Below are 17,476 nucleotides of genomic sequence, written 5' to 3' on the forward strand. Positions count from 1 at the left end.
CAACTGTATTTACTGTACTGTTCAGTAAGCTGCAGTAACCTTATAAGAACATCTTGAACCAAGACTAGAGGGTTAGGATATTATCCATCAATTTTGGTGTAAATTGACATTGAAACTTGAACTAAACAGAAACAGACAGTTATCCAGCTACAGTACATGTCACAAGAGTTTCTGGGGTAATTTCTACATAATTTGGGTCCAAACTACCCCAAGTTCAAGAAGATCTTTCCACATTTTCGTTTCAGTTTTGATTAATAGAAAAGGGCACTGTTTTGTAAAAAATCTAAAACGTTATCAGGTTGTACATGTTTGTACACCATTCACTAGCAATCTGTTAATTTTTAAAAACAATGAAATTGTTGAAGAATATTAAAGAATGAAAACACAAAAATTATTTAAAACTTTTTAAGCTGTAAGATCTAAATTGTCTACTCTCCACTACTTATCGCAATACGTATCATGATATTATATTGCGATATATATCGCAATACTTATCGCGATACATATCACGATACATATCGCGATATATCATGATATACATCGCAATATACCCGCAATACGCTTCTCTTAATATTTATGCATGAGGTACCTTACTCAAAACGAGGCGATGGGCGCAACCACTGCAAGTGATGGGGGACGTGCGCCCATAGCCTCATTTTGGGTAAGAATTATGACATCATGCATAAATATTAAGAGAGTCGTATGATCTCCTATATGAATGATCTCTTAGGTGATAGTTTCAATGGGATCTTCATCAGTCAGTGTGGCACTGGATTTATGGGAATGAACCTCTGTCTTTGTGCATTTACATTTCCAAAGAATCACTTCATTAAATTTCTCCTTAAAAGTTTTGTTCATGAAGCAGTAAATGAAGACATTCCACCAGCTGTTACTTATGACTAGTGACCCAGTTACAAACTGAATCCACTCTGCCGCAGGCGCTGAGGAAAATGCACGATAGAGTTGAGCTATCAAAAATGGTGTCCAAGCCACGAAATAGATGCCTGTGATTGTCAATGTTGTTTTGACTGCTTTAATTTCTAATAATGATATACCCTGGTGTTGTCCACGTTCCCGGGGACGCCCTGGCAGAGCATGGATACGCTTCGCGTGACCTATAGATATCATCAAAAGTCTTGCATTGGTAACGCTAATTACAATACTTGGAACCAATACACAAACAGCAGCTGCACTTAATGCTTGAGTTAAAACCTTCCCATCAAAAAATGACACGATGCAGGTACACAATACAGCATCATAAGTGATGATCTGAAATGGTGGCCATGTTGCTAACCCAAGTAACACTATGAAGATGATGCAAGTTATCCATACAGTTAACACAGCAAAGCGAGCACGAGATACAGTTACAATACTGATATATCGTAATGGTTTGGTAACGGCCAAGTATCGATCCAAACTAATGCACATCAATGTCAGCGAGGATGCAGTAGACAAAAAAGTGCCCAAACTTCCAATGAATTTACAGAAACCATCTCCATATGGCCAGTAATCCAAGATGGCTGGAGATACGGCAAACCCTACAAGTATTCCAATCATAAGATCCGTCACTGCCAAGGACCTTAGCAGAAACACAGTCACTTCCCCAAAACAGTTAACGCGTGGCAAGATGATCAAATTGATAACATTACTGCCCACTACTAAAGAGGACTCTAGAAGAATGCTCAGTGTACGCAATACAGTGATTGGTATAGGTGTGGTGTCATCTTGTTCATCCAAGCTGTTTGTGATATTAATTTCCATTTTTTGAAAAGTTCAATTTACTGCTTGTGTTGTACATTCACCAAGTAACTGAACTTGACACGGTAGAAGTCTGGTAACGACTTCTTCAATGATCTCCCTGTGCTGAGTATTTCTCCAATGTACAATGATGTAAATAGGCCCACTTCTCTCACATTTCTACAACCTCCTGACGATGAGCAAGCTAGTCGAAATGTTGAGACCATTTAAGAAGACACTTCGCAACACTGAAGCTAAAGTGTAGTAGTCCCAGCGGATTTCCTACACTCCTCCTGTAGTAGTTAACAAGCAGGATAGTTCGTTTCAGAACTGAGAAGTCTCCTGAATTCCGAAAATCTACTCTGGGTAGTAGAACATAAAGCAAGACAGTTCTCTAAAGAACAAAACTACCTGGCAAGTAGATACACACATGATGTTATCGCAAACCAATATTTGCACTCCCCATCAGCAAGAACACTAATGTTGGTATCCATGACAACCAAAGTATGGATCGTGGCTATTTCACTTGATTGCCGATTAACATGCCCCACTGAAGTGAGTTAAAATGGTACTCCTATATGATGCACCCTTTTGCAGTTTTTGCACTCCCCCTCTTCAATATTCAATTTCCACCACGTCCCTTCTCTCTCTCTTGAAGACAAAATCAATTTGAAAGGCTTTCAAATAAAGACCAGAACCTTGTAAATTATCACTGGTCCATTGGCACTCAAAGTAATTTATTGGCTTAATAAACGTTGCCATGGTGATGAATTCATCATTGAACCAATTGTTAGGTGATTCCAACAGCATCGATACTGCTACAGGTTTGTTACCCTGGTTACCCAATGGAGTTTGCTGGTAAACATTGCTTGAACTTTTAACCATTCATCCGTTTAACAGCTTATTTCTAGGGAGCATATTACTTGCCTCAATGCAAATTCAAACCATGTTCAAACTGATAGGTGTCAAGTCAAAAGGTATACTTAATAGTGGTATTCTTTTACATTTGCGCTTCATATGCAAATATTTTACAGCAACTGTTTTGTACATGTAGGCCCATATTCCTTTTTTTGGAGGGGGGGGGGGGCTGTGTATTGTTTTATCAAAGAGCTTCCTTCATATGCTGCAACCATCTGGACAATTAGTTCAGTAGCTGGTCTTAACTGTTGAGAATAATTGCTTTCATCTACTTCTAAGTTTAAGTTGGGCACATCAGCAAGAAACAGAAATGCTATAGTTTTCTCACACCTGTTTAATATCATTGTACTTTTTTTGTGTGTGAAAAGACATAATTTTACACAATTTTACACTTTACACACACTTCACACAATATTTGTTGAAATAAGGCATTCGCAGATGCTTGCAGACCTTTCCTGTAACTTATGAGATGTTTTATCAGACTGAAATTGCAATCACCTTCACTACAGCAAAGACAAATATTGACCCATGGGAAGAACAATTCCTTGCATACGATACTTTAATTTAAATAAGCTACGTTGTGGATAGCCACTGTCAATCCAAATTAGACCGTTACGGAGTGGGAAATGAAAGTTGAGAAGGTCGGCTATTAATTTGAAGTGAGGCCTGACAAGAGCAAATTGAAGCTACTCATTATCACTGGTGACTGTTGTTGTCCATCACTGGTATCCTGAAGGTAACCTAAATGCATCACTCTACCACTTAACTGTGTAAACAGGACAATTGAAACTGACTTAAGGACAACAATTGAAACTGACTTGGAGGCATTTGAAATGCTCTATAAAACTCGCAATTCTTAAAAATATTTTGATGTCCATAATTAGTACATAAACAAACTAGAATAGCGAAGCTGCCATTGCCACGAATGGTGACTAAAAGAATATTGACTGGTCAACTGAAGGAGGGGGGCGGGGGGGGGGGGGGGTGGACATTCACAATGCACTTGCACTTAGGCCCACTTGGTTTGAAATGCCAGTGGAAGAGAGTCGTGGATACAGGGAAGGCCCAGAGTTTCAAGATGTGTGTTTTTATACTGTTCCCTAATCTATTGCAGACTGATTTTTCAAGAAAGGAGAGCTAAGGGAACAGTTCATGCTACCTCACTGCTTAAAGAACCCGAGGGCCCGAGCATGCAATGCATTAAGAAACTAAACCCTCTTCGTTTACCAGGTGCATGGGCATTGCTTTCACATTTTCACAAATTACCAATGTGGGTTCAATAAAAAGAAGTCAAATAAATAAAAACAACAGGGGGGGGGGGTGCTGAGTTGCGTAGGCCTTCATTTTCATAAAAAGGGGGAAATAATTTGAGAACATTATATGAAGCGTTTATGGGGCCTCCTAAATTTTCTTAAAGATAAGATAATACAAAAAGTCTCCACCTTGACAATAAACAAACTTGATATGCATTAAGTTCTATCCCTACCCATTGTTTAGATGCGTTTACATGTTTATGTACCATGCACTATAGTAGGATATGCTTGTGTATAAAATGAGATTCAAGTAGAATACAAAATGTGTTTTTCCTTGCAGTCCAACACAATAAAGTAATTTGTAAAAGTTAAAACAATTCCTCAATTTTCTGTTCAAGCTCTGTGGTCTATCTTGTTATAAAAAGTTGATAACAGATAGGCCTACCCTAGTCTTGGCCCAAGACTATGGTGCTTGAGTGTACTACGCGCAGTTGTAAATCGCCAAAGCGCGCCCGCCACGGTATGATTTAGTTAACTGGCTGACTTTAAGTCTAGACTATACTGGCAAGCTACCATACATTATGTGCAGCTTGCCAGTATAGTCTAGATTTCAAGTCGTCCAGTTAACTAAGTAGCTTGCCAGTATAGTCTAAATCATACCGTGGCGGGCGCGCTTTGGCGATTTACAACTGCGCGCAGTACGCTATCCAATATCAAGCACCATAGTCTTGGGCCAAGACTAGGCCTACCCCTGCTCCACCCCAAGATGATTGACATATATATATCATACACAGGTTTACAGGACTGACATTTTAATAACCAGGGCCAAATTTTGTAGAGCTGATTCAGCAGAAAACACTGCTTCTTGAAAAATCCTTGCTTAGCAATTAATGAGCAGGATGCCAGTCACAAATTATACCTACTAACATGTGACATGGGATTTTGGTTGGTATTACAGGTCTGATGAGCATAACTTTGTACTGCTTCACTTATTTTTGGGATTAAGTTCTTAAGTTCTCTCTGATGGGCCCAATCATAAAACTGCAAGCAGAAAATTCCACTCGACAAATGTTGCTTAGCAAAAATTTAGTGGGGACACCAGCCACAAACAATGTAGCCAGGTTGTATTATTATTATTATTTATTATTATTTATTCGGCCAAGATTTCAACAAACAGTACAAGATACAATATTGAAATATAAATAAAGAAATATAACAGTATAAGAAACAATGAATGTAAACTTAAGACATCTAGAACAATTGTAAACCAATGATTGAGTGAGACAGAGCACTGGCAATCAAGCAAGACAATAAAAACAGACAGGACAAGCCCATTCTAAGATGGCCAGGATTAATAAAAGTGAACCTAACCACTGCGACTCGAAAGCCTATCAATCCAATCTTAAAATAGGAATAGAATCTTTAACAAACATTTAAAAACAGTAAAGATAAACTTTGGAAAATATAATAAATATTAAGAACAAAATAAATATGTATATGTTAAGAAAAACCTATTTATATGTAGCAAGATTATTTGGAAGTGCACATTTGAGTTTAAAAAAAGCTGACCTAAAAACAATGAACAAATGAGGAAATAAAAATATAGAAATTAAGAAAAGGGCCAATCTTTAACAACAGATAAATTAAAAACAATTTGGAAAAACTCTACAGGTTCTGGAAGTGCTGACACAGGTATCTTTTAAAACAATTGTATGAATCGAGGGTGAGGGAGTTGCAAATATTTGTTGGCAGACCGCTCCAAACACGAGGGAAAGAATGAACTGAAGTGTTTTTTAGGCTGAGGGTTCTAGCATACAAATGGTTGAATACGAGTGTATCGGTGTGTCGGGTATTGACAGAGGTATTCAAGTTGATGATGTGACAATTAATTAAACCAAATAAACAACAAGTGGTGAATTGCACAATGAGTCTTTGTCGTCTGGATTCAAGCGTTTGCCAGTTTAGAGTTTTGAGTCTGTCCTCGTATGACATTGCACCTCGTTGTTGCCTAAGGAACATCCTCGTAGCTCTCCTTTGGACACGTTCAAGTTTTGCTGAAAGTGTTGTAGTATATGGGCACCATGCAGGCAGCCCATACTCAAGAATAGGTAATACAAGGGATCTGTAAAGGGACATTAATGCAGTTGGGGATGTTCCACCTGCCGTATGCCAGATGAAACCTAGAGTCCTATTTGCCTTGGAGACAACACTGTTGACATGGTCAGACCAAGTGAGGTTATGATTGATCACGACTCCAAGGTATTTGTAGGTGGCAGTTATTTTGAGGGAGGATCCATGAATAGAGTACTCTGGAAGGGCTAGTGTTTTTGTAGATCTGGTCATATGCATAATCATAGACTTATTGGTGTTTATTTTCATCCAATTGGCCACACTCCACAAGTCGATGGCATCAAGGTCAGCTTGCAAGGAAAGTTCATCTGCAGGGGAGTGGATAGGTCTATAGATGAGGGTGTCATCAGCAAAGAGCAAACACTTGGAATTGAGGGAATGGGAGATGTCACTGATGAATAAGTTAAACAGGAGGGGACCGAGGACACTTCCCTGAGGGACTCCAGATGTAACCGGAGACATGGACGATAAAGCTCCCTGGTACATAACCCGCTGGAACCGGCCAGTCAAAAATGCTTTCAGCCAATACCAAGTTTGACCACGGATGTTAAAGTTCTCTGCCAGTTTATTGAGGATTGTGTGATGAGGCATAACATCAAATGCCTTGCTAAAGTCCAGGAAAGCAATGTCTATGCGAGGTGGACGGGGTTTGTCCATGATTGTAGCCCAGTCATAAATAACATTTGTGAGCTGGGTGACGCAGGATTTATGTGCTGTAAATCCATGTTGTTCATCATTACCAAGACAGTTAGAAGAAATATGTTCATTGATATTGTTAGCGACTGCTCTTTCAAGTATTTTGCAGACAATGGAGGTTAAAGCAATTGGACGATAGTTTTTGATGTCGGTTCGGTTGGCAGATTTAAACACAGGGGTGATATTAGATAATTTCCAGTCCAAGGGTAGGGAGCCGTGTAAGAGCGACAAATTCATCACACGTAATAGCGGTGGGGCGATGGAGGAGGCAGTTGAACGCAAAACTGTTGGTGAAATCCCATCAGGCCCAGGTGCCTTGAGAGGGTTGAGATTTTGCAGCGACTTTGTCAGCCATCCGAGTTCAATTTGTAGACTGTTTCTGTTAAGCAGTTTTTGTCTGTGCTTAGTAAAAGTAAAGCAGAGAGTAAGAAGTTCCTCACTTGGAAAACTTACACCCACCGCTTCAAAATAAGACTCCCCCATACACCTGTACACTTTGTGGGAGTGGTTAATAGTACTATCACCCATAATAAGCACAACGCGCATGCGCTCCTTGTGCAGGCGGGCTGCTTGGTTTTGGGGCCGTGTGCTTTAAATCCAAAATGGAGACAGGCAATGCTTGCTGTTTGCCGCACATGTGGAGAAAGAAAACTGGTCCGAAAAGGAGTAAATTCGCAACTAATTACCACGTGAGTATTTCAATTTTTACAATCCACACTCATAGAAACTGTTGTTGTAACGAGAGAATCTAGAAATGTAAATTTCGCTGTGTTTTTTTAACAAGAAAAGTTCGAACACACCATCACAGTCATCAGTCATCAGTGATTTTTCCTGAAACATGGCGGCTATGGGTGGGGGGGGGGGGTGGGGGGGGGGCGTCGGGGGAAGGGACGGGGCCAAGAGTCGAGAACAACGACAAGTAGTCATGGAAACTGTATGGGGGTCGTCTGCTTCTAGTAACTATATCCTCCCATGTCCTGTTTTCAAGTATGTCTTTTTCTTTGAATTGGGGAAAAAAAATAATGATCCCATCGTAGGATGATCTTTTTTCAAGGTGTCCCTAAAAATCAAAGCACGTCTTTTACCTCTCTGTGCGCGATGTAAACACAGGCCTCAAATTTCCTGACGGCCATGGCATCGGTGCCCTTCAAACTTGACCTTGCTTTCCGTTTAAAGCAAATAACCTTGCTTATTTATGCGGCTATGAAATGAAATATTTGTTAGGTGCGCTTGTTAAATTAAGCACAAAATCGACCGTAAAGCCGCTCTATGAAATTGGGCCCTGGTCTTGACACTCTGGTCTAGTTCACTGGCCATTTTGGGACTAAGTAAAATTAAAACAAATCACAAGGGGTAAAAAGTCCAGCATCCGTAGCCATTTTGGGACTAAAATTAAAACAAATCACAAGGGTAAGTCCAGCATTTTAAGCCAGTGTGTGTGCCTAAATCTTAAAAAATCACAAGGGGGTAAGTTACTAAGTCCAGCATTTTTAGCAATTTTTTGCCTAAAATTGAAAAAATCACAAGGGTTAACAGCATTTTTAGCTTTTTGTGCCTAAATTAAAAAAAATCACAAAGGGTAAGTCCAGCATCCTTAGCCATTTTGGGCCTTAAATTAAAAAAATCACAAGGGGTAAGTCCAGCATTTTTTTGTAATTTTTGGGCCTAAAATTAAAAACATTCCAAAGGGGTGCGTCCAGCATTTTTTACCATTTTGGGCAAAAAGTTTAAAATATCACAAAGGGTAATGTCCAGCGTTTTTAGCCATTTTGGGCCTAAAATTGAAATAAATCACAAGGGGTTGTCCAGCATTTTGGCCAAAAGCTCGAAAAATCCCAAGGGCTAAGGCCAGCATTTTTAGCCATTTTGTGTCAAACATTAATAAAAATCACAAGGGGAAGGTCCTGCATTTTAAGCTGTTTTGTGCCTAAAATTGAAAAAATCACAAGGGGTTAGTCCAGAATTTTTAGCCTTTTTGGGCAAAAAGTTTAAAATTGAAAAATGCCAAGCAATTTAATAAAAATGGGCAAGAAAATATCAGGGGGGGGGGTCTAGTCTTCAATCATTCACAGTGGCAACCCTTAATTTTTTGTTCATTTCATTTCTTCTTTCTGCAGATTGAGTATTCGAGACGTATCATCAATCACCGTGGCTTTCCATCACACTTAAAAGAGATGTCTAAATCTGTCAGTGTTGAAGCCTCACAGACTAATCTGCTCAGCGTCCTGATTTACAGGTATGATTCACAATAATATTCCTGTGTCAGTTCTCAAAATAACCGACGGGACCCACCAAAGCAATTGGTGTGGTACCCTTAGCTATGTTAGGGATGCCTTTTGCAAAGTTCCAATACAAATTTACATTTTCCTCATAGAGTGCCCCCTACCAGAAGAAAATCACTCTGCCCGCCAAGAATGAAGTTTTAGGCCAGGGCCCATTTTGTTAGGCTCTGCTTTCCGCCGAATTCCATGCTTACGGTCACCATTCTCCGCTTGCATCGCAAGTCACCATCGTTGAACTTCTGCGAAAGCTGTGTAAGCGTAGAGTGCCTAGGCACGCACCTAAGCCAAAATTCCCTGCTAACCAGTGAAACACACCGGACGTAAGCACAGAATTCCCTGCTTCGGTAAACGCTGATTCTTTGCTTATGTTAAAGGCAGTGGACACTATTGGTAATTGCTCAAAATAATTATTACCACAAAACCTTACTTGGTAAGGAGTTATGGGGAAAGGTTGATAGTAAAAAACATTGTGAGAAACGGCTCCCTCTGAAGTAATGTAGTTTTTGAAAGTCAAGCATCTGAAACCACACAACTTCGTGTGACAAGGGCGTTTTTTCTTACATTATTATCTCGCAACTTTGACGACCGATTGAGCACAAATTTTCACAGGTTTGTTATTTTTTGCATATGTTGAGTCAAACCAACTGTGAAGGCTAGTCTTTGACAATCACCAATAGTGTCCACTGTCTTTAAGCAGAGCCATGAATCTTGGCCATGCTGTATTGAATATTAAACCAGCGTCTATTTGGAAATTCTGCGTGACTCCATTAGTAGTTTACTCTGTAAATATGACTAAAAAACTTGTACTCATTCCTTCATGTTTTGTCAATTTCTACAGATGAACTAAATCCGATCTTCAATCATGGTGGCTGTCCAGCACACTGAGCAGAGATGTCTCAATCTATCAATGTTGAGGCAAGGGGTAAGTTCAGTAGTTTGATTAAATCTGGGTCTAAAATTGAAAATTCTCATGGGGTTAGTCCAGCAGTTTTATCAAATTTAGGCTGAAAAATAAAAATAAATCTCAAGGGGTACATGTAAGTCCAGCAGCTTTATTAAATTTTTGACCTAAATTCAAGAAAAATCACAAATCAAGGTTGGGTACAAAAAATGAACAAATCACAACTGGAGGTCTAGGCTTGGATAAAATATTAAAGTGAGAAGAAAATGTATTTTTCAACGTTGCCACCCTATGTTTGATATTTACAGTCCCTTACTCATTATTTCCTTCTCATTCCATCTTTTTCCGTCTGTATATCGAGTAATCATCAATCATGTTGGCTGTCCATCACACTGAGCAGAGATGTCTCAATCTATCAATGTTGAAGCCTTGCAGAGTCGACAGCACTCAACTGTGACATCTCACATCTAAAGGTACGATACATAATTAAAAAAGACCCATGAGAAGTGTTTTTAATACATGGCAGTTTCAGGCCTTGAACTGCGCTTCTAAAGGGGCACAGCAATTTTCCTCTGGTCATAAAGGGGCACTTCTATGAGGAAAATGTTAGTTTGTATTAAGTGGACCTTGCACGGGGCAGCACAACAAAAGCACAGGGCGCCATAGCAATTGCTGTGGATGTCGTTGTTTATTTCAAGGCCTTGTGATTTTTTTAATTTTAGGCCAAAAAACTGCTGGAATTACCCCTTAATATGGCGTGTTTAATCACGAACACAAATGGGTCAAACATTTTGCGTTTTTGTATTTAGTTGTGATTTCTATATCTTCAAAGATTTTAAATTTTTTCTTGTTCTTTTTACGCATTCTACAGATCAAAATCCAGACGGAGAGTGTCGGATCTCACAAGGAGTCAGCGTCCATCATCGGTAGAGATGCACAACCTTTTTGTAATTTGTAATTGTTTGTATATTTTAGGGATTAAGTTAGAAATAATTGTGTGGTGAGTCGTAACTTTCTCTATTGTGTGGTGAATCATTCAAACATTTCGCTGTGTGGTGAATCACTGCACTTTTTGTTGTGTGGTGAATTGCTGACACTTTTTGGTGTGTGGTGAATTGCTGCCACTTTTCGTTGTGGTGAATTGCTCACACTTTTTGTTGTGTGGTGAATCACTGACACTTTTTGTTGTGTGGTGAATTGCTGACTTTTTTTGTTGTGTGGTGAATCACTGACACTTTTTGTTGTGTGGTGAATTGCTGACACTTTCTGTTGTGTGGTGAATTGCTCACACTTTTTGCTGTGGTGAATTGCTCACACTTTTTGTTGTGTGGTGAATCACTGACACTTTTTGTTGTGTGGTGAATTGCTGACACTTTTTGCTGTGTGGTGAGTTGCTGACACTTTGTTGAGTTGTGAATTCTTTTTGTTGTGTGGTGAATTGCTGACACTTTTTGTTGTGTGGTGAATCGCTCACACTTTTTGTTGTGGTGAATTGCTCACACTTTTTGTTGTGTGGTGAATCACTGACACTTTTTGTTGTGTGGTGAATTGCTGAAACTTTTTGCTGTGTGGTGAATCGCTCACACTTTTTGTTGTGTAGTGAATTGCTCGCACTTTTTGTTGTGTGGTGAGTTGCTGACACTTTTCGTTGTGTGGGGAATCGCTCACACTTTTTGTTGTGTGGTGAATTGCTGACACTTTCTGTTGTGTGGTGAATTGCTCACACTTTTTGTTGTGTGGTGAATTGCTCACTCTTTTTGTTGTGTGGTGAATTGCTCACACTTGTTGTGTGGTGGTGAACTGCTCACAATTTTTGTTGTGTGGTGAATCGCTCACACTTTTTGTTGTGGGGTGAATTGCTCACACATTTTGTTGTGTGGTGAATCGCTCACACTTATTGTTGTGTGGTGAATTGCTCACACTTTTGCTGTGTGGTGAATCGCTCACACTTTTTGTTGTGTGGTGAATCGCTCACACTTTTTGTTGTGTGGTGAATCGCTCACACTTTTTGCTGTGTGGTGAATTTCTCACACTTTTTTTGTGTGTGGTGAATTGCTCACACTTTTTGCTGTTTGGTGAATCGCTCACACTTTTTGTTGTGTGGTGAATCGCTCACACTTTTTGCTGTGTGGTGAATTTCTCACACTTTTGTGTGTGTGGTGAATTGCTCACACTTTTTGTTGTGTGGTGAGTCGCTCATACTTCCCTCTATGTGATGATCCATACTTCCCTTGTGTGGTCAATCATCAAACTCAGAACTTGAACCATGTCAAAGAAATGTTACTCTCACTATTCTATCTCATTCAATTAGGTCATTCCAGTTAATTAGGCGTGTGCTGATGTATGGAGCTGACACACTTGGTTGCCATATAGTGGAGCCGGATGGGACTTTTTTCCCCAGAGGGTATTAGATAGGCGGGGTTTTCACCCATCTCATACATCAGCAGTTAGCAGCCATTCAACATCGGATTTTTATGGTTTTGGTTTTTTAACCATTGAAAAACCTAAACCCACAGTAAAATACCTTGCTGTGCCTAAGTTTCTGAGTTGCATGCCTGAAATAGGAGACATTTTAAGTGTCTAAATTCTTAGAAGTCAAACAAAATTTGACTTAATATTTCCTGTTTATTTATTAGTTAGTTGAATATTTTTGTAAATTAGTCAATGTTTCAGTGTGTGCCACACTTCCTTTGTGTGGTGAGTAAGTTACATACACCTCCCCTTGCTCACACTTCCTTTGTGTAATGAGTATCTTACACTCTCCCTTGTGTTACTCTGAGTTACTCACACTTTTTGTGTTACTCTGAGTTACTCACACTTCCTTTGTGTAATGAGTATCTGACACTCTCCCTTGTGTTACTCTGAGTTGCTCACACTTACTTTGTGTAATGAGTATCTGACACTTTCCCTTGTGTTACTCTGAGTTGCTCACAATTCCTTTGTGTAATGAGTATCTGACACTCTCCCTTGTGTTACTCTGAGTTACTCACACTTTTTGTGTTACTCTGAGTTACTCACACTTCCTTTGTGTAATGAGTATCTGACACTTTCCCAACGTGTTACTCTGAGTTACTCACACTTCCTTTGTGTAATGAGTATCTGACACTCTCCCTTGTGTTACTCTGAGTTGCTCACACTTCCTTTGTGTAGCGAGTAACTGACACTCTCCCCTGAGTTGCTCACACTTAGTTCCGGTAGTGAGTAACTAACACTATTAGACTAAAATAATTTTTAAATCATACGTCTTTGTATTATTTAAGTTAAATGTATGAGTTGCTCCTACCAAGCAATGAGACCGCTCAAAAGAGTAAAACTGCCCAAAAAATAATGACTTTTCTTGCAAGGGAAGCCATTAACTTTGTTTCATCGACCAAACATAAAAACAAAACTATGGAAATCTCATTAAAATTTTCAAAAAGTGATGACTTTTCTTGCGAGGGAAGCCATTAACTTTGTTTCATTGACCAAACATAAAAACAAAACTTTGGAAATCTCAGTATCTTGCAGAGATATGGAAATTTCTATCAAAATTAATTGCTTTTGTTAATAAAACTTTGAAATATATTTCAGAGCTGGTAAAATAGCACAATTTGTTTATATAGTTTATACTATATTCTTCATTTTTCTCTCAAATGTTTGGTGTTTTTTTTTTTACGAAATTTGCAAGATTTAAAACATGGACTCATTGTGTAGGAGCAACATATTTCATGTATGTTAGGGCCTCATCCAAACCCTCTGAAAAACTCGCAGAGTTGTGCAAACACCTGTGCCTGTTGGTGGACCCCCTCGGCTGCCTGGAACAAGTGGTGATCCTGCTGGCCTGGGTGCAATGTTAGGTATGTTCTCTGTTCACTGAAATTCAATTTGATGCACAACTAGTGTTCTCCTTCACTGGTGTAATGCCTTACAAAATTGACGAGCTAGAGCGAGCATTTGTGGAAGCATGCGTTCATACTAGGGTCTGAGCTGGAAGCTAGTGGTTGGTCCCTAAAACGTTCTGGTCGGCAAGATCTCTCAAGACGTCGGGATGAGGGCCCCTTATTATTTAGCCTTTTGTTGGTCACGTCATTCTTTTGTTTTTGAGGAAACAGGTTTGTACTGGGGATCTTTCATGATCATCAAAGGTGCCAAGAGATGTCTTCGTTTGAGCCAATGGAATCAGGACTTGGTGGATGATGAGGACTTCTATTCAGTTGATGATATGAGGGCTGGAGAAACATGTTCTGCTTGGTCATGCCACTTTACATCCAAAATATATAGTAAGAACACTAATTTTATTGCCTTTTGATACCAAAGATGACATTGGATTCCTATAACTTATAGTTGTTTGGTATTGGTTGGTTTTGGAAGAGGTCAAAGGTCAGGTCTATGTCATGGTTCTTAGGGTCATGGTCATTGTCATTGTCAAGGGCAAATCACTGCAGGAGATCACATTTTAAATTTTCAAAGCCATCAAATTTTCAAAGCATCGTCCGAACAGAAAAATCTAAAATCTTGGGACATTCCCACTAAACGCTATAGAACTAAACGCTCGAAAAGCATAACGTTTAAACTGAAATATTTTATTTTTCATTTTTTTTAATCAGACTATGTAGACTTAACAAATTTTCAAAGCAACACAGACAGAAAATTCAGAATTGTTACTTCTTTTTAAAGAAATTTAAACTTGCATCTCTTTTTGGTATTACCTCAAACTAATTAGAAACAGTAGCATCTATACGGAAGGTTGATCAAACAAAATGAAACCTCTCTAAAAAGCTCTAAACATCAAATATACTAGAATATGAAATTGAGCCTCGGTAGAACTGAACAATTGCGCTGTTTCCAATCAATATTATCTGAGAATTTGGTGTTTAAAAAGATCAGTTAGAAGTAAGCTTCAGCTTGCTAGAATAGAACAAGCATTAATTTTAGTCAAAAGTTTTTTTTGATAAACCTCAAATAGCCTATAGCCCCACTTTAGTCAATACATCCTGCTAAACTCTGTCTAAACATAAACCTTAAAGATCTAAACAAATATATGCTGTGTGGCATGTTAACTTTTACAACCATGCCAATTGTTTCTGTTTGGTCATTCCAATCCCTTTACAAGGCACACTGCCAACATTCAATCTGTAAGAGCTTAGTTGTTTACCAGTTATATACTCGATCTCTAGTTTTGTGTCAAGGAGTCAAACATTGGTCAGCCTAAATTCCAATATATGCAAAAAAGGGTCAAATTTATCATTTAAAGGTTAATTTAGCAATTTATCAAGTTTTATCAACAAATTCACGGTTAAATAATTTTAACTGTGTTTTGAATTACCCATACTTCCCCTGGTCTTGTGTTTTCTCTACACTTTCACCTGTGTTTTGAATAACCCATTTTCCCCCTGATGTGGCGAATTTTCTACACTTTCACCAGAGTTTTAAATTACCCATGCTTCCCCTGGTCTAGTGTGTTCATTACACTTCTACCTGTGTTTTGAATTACCCATAATTTTGAATTACCCATACTTCCCCTGGTGGTGTTCTCTCACTTTCACCTGTGTTTTGAATTACCCATAGTTCCCCTGATTTGGCGTATTCTCGTCACTTTCACCTGTCTTTTGAATAACCCATACTTCCCCTGATGTGGCGTATTCTCTTCACTTTCACCTGTGTTTTGAATTACCCATAATTCCTCTGATGTGGCGTATTCCCTACACTTCACCTGTGTATTGAATTACCCATAATTCCCCTGGTGTTGCGTATATTCTCTTCGCTTTCACCTGTGTTTTGAGTTACCCATAATTCCCCTGGTGTTGCGTATATTCTCTTCACTTTTACCTGTGTTTTGAATTACCCATAATTCCCCTGATGTGGTGTATTCTCTTCACTCTAACCTGTGTTTTGAATTACCCATACTTCCCCTGGTGTTGCGTATTCTCAACACTTTCACCTTGGGTGCATTTTGGCGACCCCAACCAAAGCCCAACTAACTCACAAGTCGGTTACCGGTTGGTCTGAACAGCATCGTCACTGCGCTCAACCGAACACGCGCAAACGCTCATCCGATAACCAATGTGTCTGGTTGGGGTCGCCAAAATGCACTTACTGTGTTTTGAATTACCCATAATTCCCCTGATGTGGCGTATTCTCTACACTTTCACCTGTGTATTGAATTACCCATACTTCCCCTGGTGTTGCGTATTCTCAACACTTTCACCTTGCGTGCATTTCGGCGACCCCAACCAAAGCCCAACTAACTCACAAGTCGGTTACCGGTTGGTCTGAACAGCATCGTCACTGCGCTCAACCGAACACGCGCAAACGCTCAACCGATAACCAATGTGTCTGGTTGGGGTCGCCAAAATGCACTTACTGTGTTTTGAATTACCCATACTTCCCCTGATGTGGCATATTCTCTTCACTTTCACCTGTGTTTTGAATTACCCATAATTCCCAAGGTGTTGCGTATTCTCTACACTTTCACTTGTGTTTTGAATTACCCATAATTCCCCTGATGTGGCGTATTCTCTTCACTTTCACCTGCGTTTTGAATTACCCATAATTCCCCTGGTGTTGCATATTTTCTACACTTTCACCAGTGTGGTGAATTACCCATACTTCCCCTGGTGCTGCGAATTCTCTACACATTCACCAGTGTTTTGAATTACCCATAATTCCCCTCATGTGGCGTATTCTCTACACTTTTACCTGTGTATACTTCCCCTGGTGTTGCGTATTCTCTACACTTTCACCTGTTTTGAATTACCCATAATTCCCCTGATGTGGCAAATTCTCTTCAGTTTCACCTGTGTTTTGAATTACCCATAATTCCCCTGGTGTTGCGTATATTCTCTTCACTTTCACCAGTGTTTTGAATTACCCATAATTCCCCTGGTGTTGCGTATATTCTCTACACTTTCACCTGTGTTTTGAATTACCCATACTTCCCCTGCTGTGGCGTATTCTCTTCACTTTCACTTGTGTTTTGAATTACCCATAATTCCCCTGGTGTTGCGTATATTCTCTTCACTTTCACCTGTCTTTTGAATTACCCATACTTCCCCTGATATGGCGTATTCTTTTCACTTTCACCTGTGTTTTGAATTACCCATAATTCCCCTTGTCTTGCGTATTCTCTACACTTTCACATGTGTAGAGAATTACCCATATTTCCCCTGGTCTTGTTGAAAAGTGTAATCGTTATCATCAAAGTCGGTCTTTTATTAGGAAAGTAGAAGTTATATAAATCTAATGTCATCTTTGCTATCTTTTATTGGCAAACAAATAGTGAGAAATTGTCACTATTCAGCTTACTCCAACTGTTTATAAAGTTGCGACGTTAGCGTAAATTTGTCTAGCATTTTACTTGAAGCTTTTGGTACAAGTTATGTGATTTACACACGTCAACTTTGTTTTGAGTCAAAGTTGGTCAAAAAAAGTTCACTTGTAGTCATTTTGTTAGTTGACTTTGTGTCCAAATTGCAGCCCCATGAAAAGCAAGGGGGAAATTAGTGGCCACTGCAAAACTTGTTTCTCCGACCAGCACATCAGCATCTGGATAGAAGTCGTCATCATCTGTCGAATTAGGA

At 39.3% G+C, this 17,476-nt stretch overlaps 1 protein-coding gene and 1 long non-coding RNA gene across 2 annotated transcripts; one reads left to right on the plus strand and one right to left on the minus strand.

The window, feature by feature from the left end:
- Positions 1–637: 637 nt before the first annotated feature.
- On the minus strand, positions 638–2,118 carry LOC117300620 (beta-2 adrenergic receptor-like). Its single transcript, XM_033784289.1, has one exon. It carries the CDS (start codon positions 1,759–1,761, stop codon positions 727–729), a length of 1,035 nt encoding a protein of 344 aa, XP_033640180.1. The 5' UTR covers positions 1,762–2,118; the 3' UTR covers positions 638–726.
- A 5,227-nt stretch (positions 2,119–7,345) lies between these two features.
- On the plus strand, positions 7,346–11,048 carry LOC117301186. Its single transcript, XR_004520268.1, has 4 exons — positions 7,346–7,423; positions 8,852–8,970; positions 9,855–10,390; positions 10,789–11,048. It is a non-coding gene; the product is annotated as an uncharacterized LOC117301186 (long non-coding RNA).
- Positions 11,049–17,476: the final 6,428 nt, after the last annotated feature.

The sequence above is a fragment of the Asterias rubens genome, chromosome 16 (genome assembly GCF_902459465.1).
Source record: "Asterias rubens chromosome 16, eAstRub1.3, whole genome shotgun sequence".
Lineage (NCBI taxonomy): Eukaryota > Metazoa > Echinodermata > Asteroidea > Forcipulatida > Asteriidae > Asterias > Asterias rubens.

Coding starts and splice junctions, on each gene's coding strand:
- LOC117300620 (XM_033784289.1), bottom strand. CDS start 1,761: ATGGAAATTAATATCACAAACAGCTTGGATGAACAAGATGACACCACA.